The sequence below is a fragment of the Amblyomma maculatum genome, chromosome 3 (genome assembly GCF_055883805.1).
Source record: "Amblyomma maculatum isolate TAMU_Amacu chromosome 3, ASM5588380v1, whole genome shotgun sequence".
NCBI lineage: Eukaryota > Metazoa > Arthropoda > Arachnida > Ixodida > Ixodidae > Amblyomma > Amblyomma maculatum.
In genome coordinates, this window is record NC_139346.1 from 140609064 (window position 1) to 140629015 (window position 19952).

A 19952-nucleotide genomic window follows, 5' to 3' on the forward strand; every position below is an offset into this window, starting at 1 on the left:
GTGATGTATGGATGCGAGAGTTGGACTGTGAAAAAGGCTGACCGCCGAAGAATTGACGCGTTTGAATTGTGGTGCTGGCGAAGACTCTTAAGAGTTCCTTGGACTGCCAGAAGATCAAATCAGTCGATATTGTCGACCATAAACCGTGACTGCTCATTGGAGGGTCAAATTCTAAAGTTAAAGCTCAGCTACTTTGGTCATCTGATGAGAAGAGAGGAGTCGCTGGAGAAAGATTTGATGTTGGGAAAGGTTGAGGGTCGCCGGAGAAGGGGTAGGCAGCAAACGCGATGGTTAGATGGCATTCTCGAGGCATTGCAGATGAAGCTATGTGATGTTAAGAAGATAGTGAGAGACCGGGAAGCGTGGCGTGACATGGTCCATAGGGTCACGAAGAGTCGGACACGACTGAACGCCTGAACTGAACTTGACTGGTGTCGCTGTGTTAATCTATGTATAGATGCTGAATAAAGTGGTTAGTGTCCCAAATGCCCAATTTCTGCTTTTACCAGCGACCCCAGACGCACTATTTGGCCCGCCTGCTTCCGAGCAGAAGTTGACTGGAATGCTTCAGAGTATATTCTTAACAAGATCCGTGCTCTCTGTTGCGTACCTGCTGCTTTCAGAAAAGTAGCAACGACCGGTTGTGCCAGGTAAGAATGTACGCATCGTTCAGCTTCCGAATGCGGACGATGTAGATTACGGCAGTCATAACAATCACCTCTTCAGAACTCGTAAGGGTATACGATTTTTCAAAACCATGCAGTTCTAGTTTCTTAGCTGACATTTTAGCTTGCATTGTTCCAGGGCATTTCAACCTTACGAGACCCCTGAAAAAGAAGTAACCAGTATTAAAAATTCAGTCTCGAGGAATTTTTTGTTTTTTGTTGGGTGCTTCTGGCTTCAAGCTAACGCATGTTACTTCAACTCACGTGAAGCAAGAAAATAAAAGAACATATATGTACTGATAGGAAAATTTTTATACGGTGCAATAGGGATGCGTGGTATTTTTCTCATTTCTTCGGGAAGCCTCAGTGCGCTCCAGACTTGATATCCATTGACACATAATTGGGGCGCGAAAAACTCTTCTTTCTCATTCTACTCTGTCTATATGTGAAAAACGTCAAGAGAAGCATATGCAGGTTAAAAGTCACAACGCGATCACCTACCACACATACGCAATAGAGAGTTTAGTTCCAAATTTACGTAATTTATTTCATTCGCCAAAATGTTCATCATGAGTTCCCCGAACTTACTATTGCTGATAGTAGGTTATGGCAGATGTTTTGGCAATATCACTCAGCACACACTGCATAATTATTCACAGCACTATCGGGAATAATAGTACCGATTATACTGGCGATAATAACCATATTAATTGCACCATCAAAAATTTTTCGATGGTACCATCGATAGTTTGTCGATATATAGTAGTACTGTAGGTAGCTTTTACACTATTGCTAGTTTTTAAAAAAATTGTCATTACTATCGAGTCAATTTGTGAATTTATCGATAGTTTTCCATCACTACCGCTCACCCACGGACCCAAGAGACGATAGGGGTCTACGCATGCGCACTTGCGCTCTGCTACACCCCTGTCCCCCTAACCGACTGCGTCGCAATACTCTAAAGCTCCCTACAAAGGCGCGCAATTAGTACATATGCTTTCTGCAGTTGACTGACTAGCAGCAAATCGGTCTGAGTTTATCGTGGCACACATTTACGTGTCCTAGAAAAACATGCATGTAGACATTAGCAAAAAATCAGCTTTCCTGCAATTGCCGAATTCACCATATCAAAAAAATCACTAAATCTACTCTATCGACATGAATCCCAGCAGCATCCTGCTGCACGCCCTTTCTTTAGAACTCTCTCAAGTTATCATAATAGAAGTCGATCTTAGCGAACACACTGACTAGTTTAGGACTTATTTCATTCATAGATTCTTTAAAGTACTATTACACAAGTCGACAGACATGTTGATTACCAAAAAAATGCCAAACGGTAAAATGAAGACCATCTCCGAAGCGTTGCATACGTAAAAATCAGGCGGTCTGCTTTCTAGCTGCCAATTTTTGTAAAATTATTTCAAACCGAGTGCAGTAAAAAGTCCATGGTAGATGCGGCCCCGGAAATTGCCTTGAGAAAGTGCCTCTAGGAAAAGTTCTGAAGTAAAAAATGGTCCCAAGATTGAACTCAGAAACGCCATTTCCAAACCATGCCACATTTTATTGAACTGTTTCTTCGCCTTCAGAATACGTTTACTCATTTCTAAGGATATGTGTCCTATGAGTGCCTGATTAGTTCAAGCCTCAGATTAACAGAGGTGTTGCTGCCGTAGCGAGATCTGCTGGGTAGCGAAGACAACTGTGCAATTTATTCTATATCTAGCTTTTAAAATGCATGGCAAAAATGCATAGTGAAGGTATGTTCTCGATGGGGGGGGGGGGGGGGGGGGGAGGGGATGGGCGGTGCGGACACACCATGTGCTATTGGGCTATTTTTATACAGCACGCACTACTCTGTACCCTTGATGGTGAAATAAGAATGTCTTTATCAGCTAAACACCATTGGAGTCTTGAAGAACCACTTACAGCAAGAAGCCACACTGGAATACGGAGCCTAGATGGCGAAATAAGAAATGTCATAACGATGGAGACCCTTGCAGCAGGATTCCATTAGTAACACAGAACCTCTCTGCAAGGCCTTCACGGGACGAGGGTGAACATTTTCGAATTCTCGTAGCACTTCCGCTGGTTATGGAGAATTTGGGATGATACATCGGAGAAGGCAGGCCCCGTTTCTTCCGTTTTGCCGCAGCCGTTTTGAAAAAGAATGAAGCGTTTTTCTCTTACGGCGCGGCTAACCTGTTACGCACTAGGTTACACACTTTCGTCCGCTCCGCTGAAGCTGCAAATCAGCGCGCCCTTGCTTTACAAACGAAGAAAATACAGGACCACAGTCGCCTGCGTATTCGTGGCTGCGTGCCAGTATTGACGCCACAGCGACGCCTCTTGCTGACGGCAACATTGCTAGCTAATGGAGAACCAAGATGTGCCTTATGGAATCGCTTCCATAGACAGCCAGGTCCCCGATCTTCACACTTGATGTCTTGTGCAGCACCAGATCACAGCGTGGTCATGTAGTGTCAGGCCATGCCTTGAAAATTCACGCCACGGAGGAATACCACCGATGATTTCACTGAAGAACACAGCGATCCCGAGACACATTTTTGCTGGTCGCTCTCTTTTCTGCCATTATTACTTCTTTATGAGCACCCCGAACTTGTTCGTTGTTTTGTAATTTCCATACCGAATTTCGGGATAGCTGTGCAACAGGTGCAGCGTGCAACACTGCGAAACCGAATCGTGCGTCCAAAAGCATGCAAGAAATTTCCTCTGTCGTTCCGAGTGTTCCGCAAAGAATTGGAGAACCCTGCTACATGGCCAACAGCACTCTCTGGCTACTCTTAAGGGGCGCATCAACTCGACCCTGGACTGTCTTTATTATTTTCTGCGCCCAAGGCGTCGAATGCATTCCACAAGTTTGTGGCCCAGCATGCTTCCGAGTCTTCGAGAGCAGGATTTGGCATGATTGCTGCTATTATGTCCTATATGAAAATGGCTCAATGGAGGTTCCGCACCGCCGGGGAATAACTGGCACTCATTTCTCGCAGTGTTACCATCGACGTAAACAAAGGCTGTATCAAAACAGTCCATTATTTATCAGGTAGTTTCGGGTGTTAGACTGAAAACTGCAGTCATTACATCTTCTATTTCTCCATATGACTGGAAAGCGAGAGTGCCAAACATTAGCATCAATTTCAAATTAATTGATATCGGCTCTCTAAACTCACTGCACTCAGCTCTTGAATATTTCGTCAGCTTGTTTGGTACAGATGGAAGAAACACGCCTTTATAATGAAGCCTTTTCTAAAGTCAGCCTTATAGCAAGCGTGGTCACCTTTTAGATGTCGTACATAACGACATGTGGATACACAGGCAGTTTAAGTAGTTCGTTCACGAACTGACCTGGAAAGTTCTGAGCTCACTTTTAAATTTTTCATTGTCACGAAAGACCAACATTTTGGTGCAACGCCCTCGCCTATTGATGTAAGGATGAAGTACAGCTTTGGAAATCGCTTTAGAGCAAAAAACATTTCAATTTAAAAATCACGCATAGTTCTTAGCTAGTCAATTTGAAATAAAATTGCTGAAACATACAAGTAATTTATTTGGATTCAGTCTCTGGACAGTTATCGTGGTAGAATAAGCGTTTTTGGCTATAGGTGCCTGTGATCGAATTGTCCATGGACGATGGACAAAAGTCCCTAAAGCCGACGTGATTTGCTGGGTAAATTGCGCTTCGCAGGCGGAAAATGCAGCGTTGCAGCCCATGACCCTTTCTCAGATGAATTTGTAAAGCGGGAGCTTTAATGGCCTCGTAGAGCCAATGTCATCGGTGTCGCAATTTGATCCCAGGTGAGGCGCGAGGAGCCGGCGCCACGCTTTTTCTCACGCGCGGCACGCGGAGCCGACGGAGCTAGCTCCTTCATCTACTGCTTCGTTTCTTCTACTTCGCACACCTGCTTCTTCTTCTTCACACATTTTGTAAACATTATGCTTATCTCTGCAAGTATACTACATTGCCTTACACAATGACGCACAGCCTTCCAGTCCTGTGCTTACCATTTCCCACCACCACCGCTGCATGTCTGGCACGCCTCATGGGACCTCCCCGTTAAAAATGCCCTCGATCCTTCGTATACCGTCCCCGGCTGTGGTGCCCTTGATAGATAGATGGATTTGTTGAAAGGAAGAGGCAGAGAGGTTGGCCCGAATTATTCATGTCTGGCCTGCTACTCTGCACTGGGGAAGGGGAAGGAGAGAAGAAAAAAAGGTCATGATGGGTGACGATGTGAGAGAAGGCATATGAAATACATATACAGACACAGCAGCTTGCTTTACAAGCGCGAATCAAGTCCGCTGGCGCTCAAAAAAACGGCAAAGAGCACGCTTCCCCTTGTCCTGCCAAGCGCCCAGCAGCAGTTCCTCCGACAGAGGCCTCTTGTCCAAACGCTTCAAGGAAGCGGCGAGTACACTTCTTTCGCACGCGTACGCTGGGCACACCAATAATACATGGTCCACAGTCTCTGGGATGCCACAAGTTGAGCATTCCGGTGAGTCCATCTGTCCAATTAAATGTAACTACTTGCGCGTGAAAACCACGTTTAAACAAAGTCTATGTATCAAGCATGCCTGATGACGCGGAATATCACGCGGAACATAAAATTTCAATGTTCGATCGAGCCTTCTTAGACGATTGTGTCGGGCGTCTGGCTGGGCCCAGTAGGCTGTTGTAGCAATATTCATACAACTCGTAAGAAGGCACGTCGTATCCCCTCTTGAAAAAGGCACAGCTGTTTGGAAGCCATTGATGAGTGCGCTTTTCGCTTCAACATCGGCCTGCTCATTCCCATGGAGGCCGCAGTGGGCAGGGATTCATTGAAACATTATCATGTGGCCTTGCAGCTGGGCAGATGTGATAAGCTCCATAATGTTTACTGCCAGGGACTGATAGGCAGTGTGGCGTAAGAAGTTTTCCAAAATTGGTAATGCAGTCTTTGAGTTCGTGAATATACACCATTTTTGAGGTGGTTCCCCATATATGTAGCAAATAGATTCCAGAATGGCTACAAGTTCAGCAGCGGTTGATGTAGAGTTATGTACCAAAAGGAAATACAGAGTCGTTTTCTGAGCTGGTATGACCACAGCTGCAGCGGATGCCTGTGCTGACACAGATCCATCGGTGTATACGTGAATATAACAAGTATATTCTGACCAGATGTGTGCCAGAATAAGTTGTTTGAATCCACTAATTAGTACCATTGATTTCTTTAGTATTCCAGGAACACGAAGGTGCACCAAAGGTTTATCCATCGTCCATGGTGGTTGGGCGGGACAATATGGGAGGGCATATCCTGTCGGTACTTGCGACTGATGGCAGCGGAGTGCACTTGTAAAACTGCAGTCCGGCCTCTCATCCAGAATCTTGCTGAGTGGGTGAAAACGGTGTCTTGCAAGTGCTCGTAAATATACACGAAGTGGTTCGTGTGACACGTATATGGATATTGGGCGAGCATGTGCCTCTTCAATTATGCCTTTGTTAGAGGTGCATCTGGACAGTCCAAGGCATATTTTCAGTGCCTGCGATTGCACGCTCTCTAAAGTCCGCAAGCATGAAATGTTCATACTAGAGAGTACTGGGAGACTGTACCGGATGTAGCCAACAAACAGAGTCTCGTAAAGCCGTATTAAGGAGCGCTCAGTTGGACCCCATTTGATGCCAGCTATGTAACGAAGTACATGGCAAAAATTAACCAGCCTTTTCTTCACCATAGCAATACGTTTCGACCAAGATAGTCGGTGGTCAATAATTACTCCCAAGAATCTGTGCCTGGAGACGTATGGTATTACGACTCCATGTAGGGTAATCGAGTAGCGGCTGACACATTTTCCCGTAAACGCGATCACTGCACACTTTTCTGCCGCTAAAAATAAACCTTGACGCCGTAAGTACATCGATGTCGATGACACAGCTCGCTGCAATCTCGCACGTAGTTGTGGGCGCGTCGAACCAGAGGCCCAGATGCAGGTGTCGTCAGCATATGCACTTATGTGGATGTTAGTTGGCAGTTCACTCACCAGGCCAATTAGCGCAACGTTAAATAAAGTTGGGCTGAGGACTCCTCCCTGTGGAGCTCCACGAGCGACCTGAAAGCGGGTAGTATCTCCTTCAGGCGGAGTCATGTAAACATAGCGGCCGCTGAAATAGCTTACAATACTACAGCCGGCAACCAACTCCCACTTCGTCAAGTCCATCAAGAATAGCATCATGGAGGACGTTGTCGTAAGCTCCTTTTCTATAAAAACGGCAGCAGCTACTAGTCGGCGGTGACGTTTTTCGTGTTCTACTGTCGCCACAAGGTCGATGACGCTCTCAATGGAAGAGCGTCCGCGGCGAAATCGTCATAATATTCGGATAAAGGTCATTACTAGATACCACTCAGGTCTTGCCAGCACCATGCGCTCCATACCTTTTCCAACACAGCTTGCTAGGGCAACTGGCCGGTATGAGGTAAGTTCGAGGGGAAGCTTTCCAGGCTTCAAAAGAGCAACCAGGCGACTAATCGTCCAGTGTTCAAGAACAGCACAAGACGTCCAGTACGCTTCCATCGAGCTGCTGTGGCAGTTCTACCATCCTTGCCTAGGTTTGACAAGGTTGAATAAGTATCCCGTCAGGACCAGGTGCAGATGGATGCCGACAAGAAGCAAGAGCGGCGTCTAATTCAGCTATTGTAAAGGGCACGTCATATTGATCATTCAGCGAAGGTGGCGCGAAAACCTCTGAAATTGGTAACTGTGCCTGGTTTGTGCCCACAACCATTTTACAGAAATCTTCAGCTTCGTCAACTTCATTCCGGCGTTGATAAAGGGCCAGGGCGCGAAAAGGCCGCCTTTCTCGCGGAGGTGTGCGCAAGCTTCTCGCAACATGCCAGATACGCGACAGCGGCTTATGGGGATCCAGTGATGAGCAGCACTGTCTCCAACGTTGTCGTCCTAACCTCTCCAGGTGGCGCAAAACGTGTCGTTTAGCTCGGCGAGAAAGTGCGAGATCTTGCGCGGATTTTGTTCTTCTGTACTTCCTTTCAGCCCGCCGACGGATCGCGCGAAACCGCTCGAATTCCACGTCGATGCTGGACATTGACACCGGCATACAAACATAGCGAGTGTTCTCACTGAGAGAGGAAGTAATGAGGCCCTCTATTTGAGATGGTGACTGGATGCACGTCCACGCTGTAAGTCTCCACCGATGCCCTAAAGGCGGGCCACTTTGTGTATTGCACACGAGGCGAAGTGGCAGGTGCAAACCACTTGATGTGATCACTCTCATGTGTTTCCACATCACTACACCAAGAAACGGAGGGATGGAGGCTTCTGGAAACAAACGTCACATCCAAGCAGCTGCTGTAGGTTGTTCCGCGTAGAAACGTCGGTGAGCCGTCGTTTATATTGACGAGATCTTGCGTATGCATAAAGTCTGCTAGGTCTCTTCCTCTATTGCTTGGCACTACCCCACTGAGGGTGGCGAGCATTAAAGTCCCGCACAATAATACGAGGAGCTGCACAACACTGGATTGTTGAAAATAGATATGATTTGTCCAAGCCATCGCTCGGTGGAATATAAGCGCCAATTACAGAACATACTCGTCCTTTCAGGGTTAACGTTAAACAAATATAGTGGTTCATGTTGTGGGGCTGCAGAGCACGGCGGACGTGCGCAATGTCTTGGCGTACACACACCAGCACTTTGCTTGTTTCGTCTGCTTCTCGAGACCATAGCAGAACACATCCAGAAAGGCGGAAAGCAATCAGCATTTTGGGCTCACAGATCACAATGACAGGAAAGCGGTACTTCTGTACCCGCTGTCGGAAGTCACTCAGCTGACCACGCAGGCCTCGGGCATTCCACTGCATCACTACACTGCGGCGTAAGTGCATCGTCACAGAGGTGGCGTTAGTTTGTTGCGCCATTGTGAATTATTGCAATTCCGCCAAGAGCGGCTCAAATACGTCCAAAACCTGAACAGCAAACTTTGCTGTTTGCGTGTTGATGCTGGAAAGCAGCACCCGCATTGAACGAAACAGCTGTTTCATCATTTCTTTCGCCTGCTGGCTGTCGGGGTTGTCGGAATTTTCATTACGTGTGGCAACCAAACTGGGATGTGGCCTGGCGTTGGCCTTTGATGGTAGAGCAGGCCACTCAACATCAGAGGCGGCAGGTAATACAAGACCTTCTGTCTGATCCTTGGCCTGCGACACTGTCTGCGACATTACAGCAAGAGTATTCTTAACGGGATTAGACGCAATCTGTAGTGGCACCTGAGCTGACGTTAACTCTGAAGTTGACTTATCCAGGCTAGGCTTTCCTTCCGATTCCTTGTGTCGGTGTCGGGAATGGTGCTTGCGACGACGAATAGACGCAGCCGCTTCTTGATGAGTCGAGTTATCTCTCACCATCTTTTTTAGTATACGTCTTTCGTTCCAGATTTTAGGACAGTCCTTAGCCGTCGCGTCGAGGTTAACCGACAACCATGGAGGTCTCGCTAGCTGGGTACAGTGCTTCGTCTGCATTTCGTCAGTTCGCAGACATCTATGGAGGAGTTAAAAACCACGCCTTAAAGTGCTTAATTGAGCTTCCGCTCTGTTAATTGGGCTATCTATATGAGCCTAACTTGGCTTGGCAATGCAACATAACCAAGCATAACAAACATTTCGAGCTTAGTCGATCTAAGCCGCAGCCATTTTTTTTTCCTTTATTACGGTCTCTGACGCCACCCACAGCAATAGCGGCGGGCTTTTCTTTTCAGGCGAGGGTAGCCCCTTTCATTCTAGCAGCGTATTCTACGAAGTATTGTGAAGAATACTTAGACGGCAGCCTTTTGTCAACTGCCCACAGTCACAGCCCCCCTGCAACATTACGTTTAGCGCAACGCCAGGAGATACCGATGTCCATGCCTTTTTGCCCCGTGTACCTCCAACAGTCAAGACGCAACCTTATGCCCCATATGTTCGATTCGATGCTTTGAAATGCCTCATCTTTAAAACCATTGCCGGGATAAACAAGCTATTCCGAAAGTTTTGATTACATTTACAGCACATCAGCTAATCGGTACACACTCATTTTAAAAGTTCTGGTCTGAAAACGAAGAGTTGAGTTCAGATTCAATGCACAGCCTCTGAATCTCAGCCCTTACGCACTGTATTATACTTGTGATATAGCGTGATGGCCGTGCACTTGTCATGTGCGCTGCGTGGGCCACAGTACTGTGAACCTCTGAAAACACAACACACAACTTAAATCGGTCATTTGTTTTGTTCTAGCCGTGACACTGCAGAGTGCTTTAGTTACCATCTGGTGCACAAATATAAAATTCTTTTTCTTTCTGCAGCTTACGGTTTTGTGCTTTTCGTGATGTTCATGTGCGTTTAGCCTGTATCTGGTTTCTATTTCAAGATGTCCAAATACTTCTGAGCCTGGAGCAACGAACCTCGATAGAAAAAAAATGGCAATACCGTCGCATGATTATTCAGTTTTGCTCCAGCGTCAAACAACTAATAAATATTAGGTCTGAAATTTAGGATTTCGTTTCCTCATGCCTTCTAACAGTGTACCTTGTAATGTATTTATATCTGCCTTTACGAGCGTGCACCTCTGAAGCAGAAGGTCGTTTTCAAATTTTATAGGGCGACATTTTCTACAGCAAACTCGAGGCCCAATACTGAAAACAAAAATGATATTGCAGTGGTTTATGCCAAACAACCTGTTTTAGTATTCGAGAAGATACGTGATCGCCTTCTTTGTCATGTACCGGTCCGTCTGAGGCATAGGCTTCGCTCATATTGTGAAACGAAGAGACTTAGCTAAATTTGGTGAAGTCCTGAATATGCGTTAACCTGTTCTAGATTACTGTTGAAAATAATTCCGGCGAACAAAAACAATTTCAATATGAGCTGTAATCTGAATGTATTCACCAACGTGGTTACATACGTGTGTGCAAATAGGCAAAAAATGTGCGTGTGTTCAATCGATTTTATCAATATTATATACGTGATGCAGTGAAATTCTCTTCGCCTCCTGACCGTTTAGATATGACGAGCGATTAAGAATGCCTTCTGTAGTAGCTCTGCTTCGAAAGTGCCTTCGGTATTATTAGGGATAGTTCCAATGCTTTACATTGGTGTGATCTTAAAAGAGGCTCCTACGCCTGCAAGCTCAGGAAGCTGGTCATGAGGCACAGAAAGGAGCATTATATGCCTTTCAGCGGACATATTTGATACGCTTTAGGGGAAGAGTTGAAAGAAGGGTGAAATGAAGGAGCGATATGTGCCGTAATGAAGGACTACTGATTATTTTCAGCCGCCTGGGATTTCGCAACGTGCACAGGTATCACGCAGCGAAAGAAAACCTTCTTTAACGCCCCGAAATTTATCTTCCGATATATAAGCAGGAAACCTTAGATATCGTGCTATTTGGAGGCTTGCGCGAATCCCCGAAAAGTATATAGATTGCTTCGGATGCGGCTGACATAATGAGCGGTTCGTTTAGGTTGATTTTATTTCAAATACAATGAAAACGCCCCCACTGCAGCTGCCACAGTGGCACCCCAAAAAGAGTGGACATCGCTATAGAACGTTCCTTCCGGAAACTAAAGCATAAAGGGTGTATTGTTCGCATCACTGGATATAAAATGAATCTTTGCGTCCTATTGTGCATTCTTTGGCAACAATGCAGCGCAGAAACGATATGCAGGATAAGCATGTTGAAAGATACCGAACCATGCAATGCAACTTACATTGTGTAGAAACGATGGTTCCTTATTCCATATTTTTCTTCGAATGGTGCTATGGTGTTTTTAGAAAGATCATGGTCCCGGGAGCAGATGTCGCTATCTCGTGCTTCTCCCAGGTCAAATTCGTTTTCCGCAACGTCACCGGCTCCACACCATTTAGTTCCTGGAAAGAACATATTACTCAAACTGCCTTCTTTCCGTCACTACAATACTTCAAACTTAATTTCGAGCATTGATGACGATGAGACGCGGAACCTTCTTCCTTCCCCTTTGTAAATAAATGCGATTTATTTGTGTTCTGTTGGCAGCAGTCGTTAAATATGGCAAGAAAATCTCTAAACGTAGCATTGCGAGAAGAACATTTACAGCAAGCGGGCTGCGCTACGCCGAGACAAAACTTGATATTCTTGTCGGTGATGGCCCTGGCTAAACATATAAAGCCCCAGATATACTCAGTCACATAATAAGACATAAATTTCCGAGAAAGAAGTAATTACTCGTTTGCATTCACCTTCAAGAATTCCAGCATGCGGCTACAAAGGAAAACAATACCACTTTCTCGGAAATTTCAAATTATCTTTTTACAAGACCACCGTGCTCGTTTCTCCCACTAGCTTCAAGTACCGCAAAACACACATAGTACACCTATGCCCCGTCTTTTTGCACGTCAAATACTACCGATCTATGAAACAACCCGTTCATAGTATTCTTTTTTTAATATCGTTAAGGCCTGCTTGGTTTCCTTTAACCTTTCTTCTAGTGCGTGTGTACAGTTCCTGCAGAAACATTTTGACGGGAAAATAAATTTGAAAAATTGGTTAGCTTTCAGTCGTTTTCATAATACTTCCGAAAGCATTTTTTTATATTATTGCAAGTTTTCTTATCCGTCGAAAACACTGAGGCACAACAGGTACATACCACATTTAAACTGTTCTTAAAAAGTTTGAGGTGCCAGGTTTTAACCATTTTTACTATTACATCAGCAGCAAAATGACGTGAAGTGACATCATTCAGCTTTTACAGCCGTTCTGAGTGCAATCTCACCATTTGCATGCATGTGAGGCATACATGCAGCATACGACGTTTTAAGACCTAATAAATAAAAAATCACCTTGGTCCAGGGTCCTAACCTGGCCGAACCTGATACGATCCTGAACAGTTAGAGCCAGCACATCTATGAAATAATGTCCAAAGCTGCTGGCCTTTAGGAAGTGGTACATTGTGGATTTCGATCACAATATGTAGACTACAGGAAGGCTGCGTGCTGCAGCTTTTCATGCGGATAACAACGCTGTAACAGAGCCTAGAGGATGGAGGAAGCGTCTGCTTTAGACTAGCGGCGCTATCATGAGGTTGCCTGCCCGAGCTTATCGCAAAGCGCGCTACTCCACACTCTGCCGACTACAGAAGGAACGCTTTGTAGCTCACGAATGAGCAGTCTAGCTTCTGCCGCAGCTGAACTGTCTGGCGACGGTAATTTTTGCATCATGAAACCGCTCAAAGAGACAAGGGACAGAGAAGAAGGCTGTTGCCTTCTTCCCTGTCCCTTATCTTTTTGCGCGGTTTCATGATGCCTTCCAATACCAGTCACCAACTAGCCTTCCTTCACTTGATAGCGCAGTGTATCAAACACAGTACCTCGTGGACAGCTGTCAGCATAGTTTTGGTAACGAAGCAAGCTGATAGCGGACTGTTGCTACAACAGATGTATCTTCATACTTCTGACCACAAATTTCGGCTGCCGCGCCTTTTATCAAGGCCACGATTGAGCAGACTCAGACTCTGCGCTGTTGGCTCCTTCATCATATCTTACTTCCGAGCTTCCTGGCGACCATCAGCTCCAACAAGCCGTGACCAAATCGTGGGACACGTTGCTGAATGTGACAGTGCCATCAACGGGGCGGACCATTGAATACAAGAAGTTTATAACAGTAGCGTGCCTCCGCGGAAAGTGAAGTATCACTGCAACTCACAATTCCGGCTGTTCCATAACGCTTACCGGCGCCTGTGACCTACTTTCGCAACAAAATGACGGTCGCCAGGAGCTGCCAACCAAACAAATGTTGTAAATTTTGTTCTGTTTTTTTTTTTTTTTTTTTTATTTCAGAGTCTATCAGGGGTGGAGAATGAAAACATTATTCTTCAAAAGTGTGCGTTGCTGGGCGAGTCGTTCAGTCACGATAGTATAAAACGGTACTGCGCATAGCGAGACAAGGACGAGAAGAGACACAATAGAAGCCGACTCACGGCTGATCTTTATTGAAAAAAGGTGCATGTTTTTTTTTTGTTTTTTTTTTTCAGTTCAAATCAGTCGCAAGTCAGCGCTTGTCTTTCTCGTCGTTGTTTGTGTCCAGTTCTGTCTTATGTCATCAGCATTAATTTCACAGCGTCGATTTCAGTGTCCATGACATTTTGACCAATTAATGCATACATTTTCTCAATTATAAGCCATGGCAGAGTTTACACTGCGAGGAATATTTTAAGCTGCTCAATGGCTGCTCTTACAAGGTCCGTTCAAGGTAATGTAAACGAGTATGCCGCTTGTTATGAAGATATATATTTATTTAAAAAATCGGTCGAAGTGCGCAAATTATTATTCGTTTGTCTCGCCACATACCAAATAATTAATCTCCGTCAAACACTTGATGCCCTGATATCGTATACATTGACCTGGTGTGTATAACATGGTATTTTTAAATTCTGCGGTATTGTATCAGCTTTTATCCCGCGGCTTAATCTGAGCATATATACACCAGAGAAAAGCTATTGATTTACATTTTCATTTATACTCGGCTCTGCATTTGCTTAACTGCTACATTGGATTGGATTGGTAAAACGTTTATTCGTGGCCTGCAGTAGAACGCGCGCTCGCGCGCGCGCGCTCCGGACGGGGCCTACGTCGTCCTCTGGGCACCGGCCGCGCGGCCTGGGTCCCCGCTCGCCGTGGCCCGCTCGCTGGTTCCCTGCCGGGCCAGCGCCTTGATGACCTGCTGGACGGCCCAGAGTTGCTCCTCTTGATTGTCGCTCCCTGCGGCTGCTTCCAGTCGCGGCGGGATCCTCCCAGACTTAGCTTCTTCCTGGTACTGGGTACAATTCCACAGCATGTGTGCGAAGCCGGCAGTCTCCGTTCGGCAGGCTCTGCATTTGTCTGTCGGGTGCGTCTCGGGATACATTCTATGCATCAGCAACTGACTGGGGAGTGAGCCCGTCTGTAGCTGTCTGAATAAAACGGCTTGCTCTCGACTGAGCCCCGAGCAAGGGGTGGAAGAGTTCTGCGAGCTAGGCGGAACACCTTGATTATTTCGTTGTAGTCCGTCATTCGGTCTTTGGTGCTGAACCACAGCGTCCAGTCGACCGAGGCGCGGTCCGTTAGCGCGCGCGCCTCGGCGTGTGCCGTCTCGTTGTGGTTGGCGTTGCGATCTGACGCCTCGCCCGCGTGCGCCGGGAACCACTTGATTCTCACTTGTCTGCTGCCATCGTCGTTTTTGGTTGCCTGCAGTATGCGCAAAGCTTCTTTTGCTACCCTGCCTTTGGCGTAATTTCTCACCACCTGCCTCGAGTCGCATAGCACTGTGTGGCAGTCGCGGTCGGCGATGGCCAGGGCGATAGCCACCTCCTCCGCTTGCTCTGCCTTGGTGCATCGCGTGCTGGCGGTCGTGCGAACGGTGCCGGTCGCGTCGACGACGACCGTCGTGAACCCGCGTATCTTGGCATACTCAGCCGCGTCAACGTAGCGTGCGTGTGGTCGGCCGCGTGCTGGTCTATCAGCGCCTTGGCTCTCGCTGCTCTCCTCCCTTTGTTATACTCCGGGTGCATCTTCTTCGGTACCGAGTCCACTCTGATGTTGCGCCTGATATCATCGGGGACGGAGAGCTGCGTCTGCTCCCTGCCTTGATATCCAATTCCCAGGATATCAATGTCCAATGTTCAGGATATCCAATGTCCAGGATTTTCCGACCGGCCTTGGTCGTAGACAGTCTTTCGAGCTGTGTGGCACGTTGGGCCTCCGCTATCTCCTCCAGCGTGTTGTGCACCCCTAGCTGCAGGAGGCGTTTGGTGCTCGTTGTTTCGAACAGTCCCAGTGCCGTCTTGTAGGCTCTGCGGATGAGTATATCTATCTTGTTTCTCTCGCTCTTGTTCCACTTGTGGTAGGCCGCCACGTATGCTACGTGACATATGACGAACGAGTGGATCAGTCTGATCAGGCTCTCTTCCTTCATTCCACTTTTCTTGTTCGTGACTCGTTTGAGTAGTCTCGTGGCGTTCGCCGCTTTCGCAATGAGCCGGGTGACGGTCTCGCCGTTTCTGCCGTGCGTCTCGATCGTCATCCCCAACACTCTGATCTTGTTGACTCTTGGGATCGCGTTTTTCTCTCTGGTCTTGACTTTGATTGCCTCGTACTCTCTCCGGCTGCTCTTAGGTGTGCGGTGCTTGACGGGCGGTAGACGAGGAGCTCCGACTTGCTCGGCGATCATCTGAGCCCCGTTCCGTCGAGTTGGTCTTCGATCGCATCAACGGCCGCCTGAAGGTGGATTCGATGTGGGCATCGCTGCCCCCTTCCACCCACAGCGTTATGTCGTCCGCGTATATCGCATGTCTGACTTCCTTGATGTTTCTGAGCCTTTCGGCCACTCCTATCATCACGAGATTGAAAAGCACCGGCGAGATGACCGATCCCTGAGGTGTGCTTGTGCTTCCCAGCTTCTTCTCCTGTGCTTGGAGGTCCCCCGCTCTGAGATCGGCCGTTCTGTCACAGAAGGAAGTCTTTGATGCAATTGTATTATCTCTCTCCCATGTTGAGTTTCGAGACTTTGGATAGGATCGCTGAGTGCTTCACCTTGTCGAAGGCGCTCTGTAGGTCGAGTCCCAGTACTGCTTTGTTGTCGCCAGTTTTGCCGTCGATGATCTGGTGCTTGAGCTGTATCATGGCGTCTTGAGTACTTAGATGCTGCCTGAAGCCAATGATCGTTTCCGGGTAGAGATCTTCTTTCTCGAGGTATTCTTGCCACATGTTGAGCAGGACGCGCTCCAACACCTTGCCCACGCAAGATGCGAGCGATATGGGTCGGAGGTTATCCGTGTCGGATGGCTTGCCCGGCTTGGGGATTAGGATGATATTGGCCTTCTTCCACTGCGTCGGCAGCGTTCCCGTTTTCCAGCATTTGTTGTAATAACTCGTGAGGCTTTCTATGGATTTGTCGTCGAGGTTCTTAAGCGCCTTGTTGGTGATGCGGTCCAGCCCGGCCGCCGACCTGCTGTTGAGGTCCTGCAGTGCCATTCGAACTTCTTCTACGTCTATATCTCTGTCGAGACGGGCGTTGGCAGCCCCCCGTACGGCCCATGGCACTCCGTGGGCGTAGTCGGCAGGTATCTGTCGCTGATGCGTTTCGTCACCTTATCGGCGCCGTGTTTAGTGACTTCTCGATGGATGAGTTTCGCCAGTCGGTTCCTTTGGTGTGACTTAGTCTTGGTTCCATGTTTTCCCGTTGTGCATCTGGCCGTCGGCAGCGTTGCATATCTCGTTCCACTGTTGCGCACATAGCGTTCGACAGTGGTCCCCGATTGCTCTGTTGAGTTCTGCGACTTTCTTTCCTAGCCTACGATTAAGGCGTTGTTGTTTCCATCTGTTGAGAATGGACTGCTTGGCCTCGATAAGGTGGGCCAGTCGGCTATCCATTCTGTTCGTTTCGAAGTCTGTTACTATGTCTTTGGTTGAGTTTCGAACATCTTGGAGGATCTTGTTGGTCCACGCGTCGATGTCGTCGATTTCGGTCTCTTCCGCTTCCTGATTTCTGTTATCTCTGAAAGCAGACCAATCGATCCACGTATGTTTCCTGACTTTGGTACTGCTCTGCTCCGGTATGACGATTTCCAATATCATGTGGTCGCTACCGAGGTCCACCCCCGTGTTCCTCCACGTGATCGTGATCGGTTCGTTGTTCTTGACGAACGTGAGGTCGGGGCTGGTATCTCGGGGCACGGAGTTGCCCATTCTCGTTGGGTAAGCCCGGTCGGTTATGAGGGTATAGTCGAGTTCTGCCGCGTCTTGGGATAGGTTTCTGCCTTTCGCATTGCTTTTGACGTAGCCCCACGCCGGATCCACCGCATTAAAGTCGCCGCATGTGATCAGCGTGCTCTGGCCGGCCGTCGTGCTTGCCTTGTTAAGAATGGCTTTGAACCTCTGGAGTCTCCGCGATGGGTTACTGTAGATGTTCAAAATGAAGATGCTGTTTTTTCTTTGCTTGGTCGGTATGAGTTCGGTAAGCGGGTGTTCAATCCTGACATTGCTTAGTCGGTGTTCGACGAAGGTGAGTCCCTTCCTGACCAGGGTGCACAGGCCTCTGCCGTCGGGCGGGCCCGCGTGCACCCTGTAGCTGGGGAGGGACGGCTTGTCCGTTAGTGTTTCCTGGAGGAGGAGTACGTCGGGCTTGCGAGCCGCGTGCTCGATGTACTGCTGGACGACTGCCTTCTTCTTGACGAAGCCGCGGCAGTTCCACTGCCACACTGTTATGCCTGTGAAGTTGGAGGCCATGATTGTCGTATTCGGAATTCTCCGTGTTGCTGCGCTTGGTTAACTTGATGCTGTACTGGCGCGAACGTTGGGTTGCTTAGTATTTGTTGCACGCTTCTTTCCAGATTGTTGAGTCTATTGACGTTCTCCGTTTGGAAGGCTTCGATGGCTTGCTTCATCGATTTGATCATATCCTCGAGGCTGTTGAGTTTGGCCTCGACGTTGTTGTTGCTGTCGTCGGTGCTGCAGTTGCTCATGTTGTTCTTGGTCTTGCGCGATTCGACGGCCCTCTTCTTCGTTGCCGGCTCCTTGTCTGCGTCGGCCGTGGTTGCTTCAGTCTTGTTGTTGCCGCTCGGGCTGGATCTTTGCTGTTCAACGTTGCGGAGAGCGTTGCGGATCTCCGCGATTTCCTTGGTGAGGTTGTTGATGGTGGCTCACAGGGTCGCGATCTCCTTTTTTAGGGCCTCGTTGATCTCTCGTTCCTTGGTTGAAGCGTTGTCTTCTGTCTTGGCGTTGCAGCTCGGATTTGTCTTCATGATACCTTGTGCGGCGTTGCCCCAACCGACTCTCTCACGCGACAGTGATCCTTGGGTTTTCGTTTTTCGCGCGTCTCGGCTCTGACTCCTGCAGCTGCTATTTCTCTATTGAGCGAGGTCTCTCGATGGCGTTCTTGACTTATGGGCAGCTGGCTTGTCAAGTGGTGGGAAATCGCTCTCCGACGGCAGCTGATGGCTGACCTTTCGGTGCTCCCACTGACGCTTGCGAACGACGTAGGGAACCTTGTATCTGGCTTTACATTCTCTGTCGGCGGTCGGTTGAGCGCCGCCGTAAAGTTTGCATTTGGGTGTACATTTGTGGTCATCTTTTGGGTTCGCTTGGCCGCAGCCCCTGCAGATCCGGTTGGTTGGCGTCGGGCACACGTCCTTGCGATGCCCGACCCGACCACACTGTTGGCAGACGTCAATTTGCTTCCTGTACAGGTTGCACGGTATGAGCGTGACACCATATCGGACAAAGTTCGGTACCTTGGGTCCTCTGAAGGCTACTATGATCGTGGTCGTGTTGCCGATTCTTTAAATAGCTAAACGCCAGAGCAAGTAAAACGTGCAAGCATTTCGATTCCTTTAGCCTGTTTGGTGTAGCCAAATATGAAAAACTGGTTCTCCCTACTGTTCAGCGGAATAATACACACTCTGCGTACCACTTCCCAGTGTTATCAAGTGCTGTTTTTTTTTTCTTTAGGCGTTACACTTCCATAGATGCATTTCCGATCCAGAAGCAGCATAACCAACCACAGTGCGCCCTGCTTGAAAGGAGCATTGGTTGCCTTGTTTTGTAGCTCTTTTTTCCGCAACCAATTTGTTTCGTTGTCCTTCCGTTTCTCAGCACAACCTTTAACAGCAGAGGCTGCCGTGTCACGTCGTAAGTGCATCCCAATCGCATGTTGCGGCCCCTTTTTATGAACGTGGCAAAAATAATGAAGTGCGAAATGCAGCATGATACTATGCTCTCCCAGATCAACAAATCAAGCTTACCCGTAACCGTAAGCCAAACAAAGAATAGCAAAAGCAAGAATTTTTTTTTCTTTAGTGAAGAATCTGTGCCCGCAACTGTCAGGCGGGTAACGTTTACCTGGAAATATCGCCAGATTGCGGAGCGAGTCGTTCGACAGGCGCGGCAAGGCGGATCCCTGCCTTTTCAGTGGGAGGTTTAGACACAGGTGCAGCAGGTGGCTCATTTCATGTGGGGTTGCATGAATCACTTGCACTCGGGCCGAGTTCAGAAAATGGCCGATGAGATTTCTGGAGAAAGAAGTCAGATTTCTTTTTTCAGGAAATGCTAGAAACTAGAATAGTTCTCAGTTTTTGTTTTTCATCATTTTTAAGCCTTAGCCTTATATCTTATAAGAAATATTATACTGCCTCGTTATGAATGTAAAAAAAATTCCTACAGAATCCAGGGAGTTAAGGAAGTGCGATGCTGACATATGCTGACATCGGAGCGGCACTTTCCGATCAGCGCATTAAGTTA

At 47.7% G+C, this 19952-nt stretch overlaps 1 protein-coding gene across 3 annotated transcripts in view; it reads right to left on the bottom strand.

Moving 5' to 3' along the window:
• LOC146196201 (phospholipase A2 hemilipin-like) overlaps positions 1-19952 on the bottom strand; it is a 90468-nt gene that overhangs the window by 65208 nt on the left and 5308 nt on the right. For all 3 annotated transcript variants that reach the window (XM_084598116.1, XM_084598115.1, XM_084598114.1), the window contains 2 exons: positions 19554-19723; positions 11414-11573 (listed from right to left, as the gene is read on the bottom strand). In XM_084598116.1, the coding sequence (XP_084454242.1) occupies positions 11414-11573; positions 19554-19723 (330 nt within the window). The remainder of the gene's footprint in view (positions 1-11413; positions 11574-19553; positions 19724-19952) is intronic.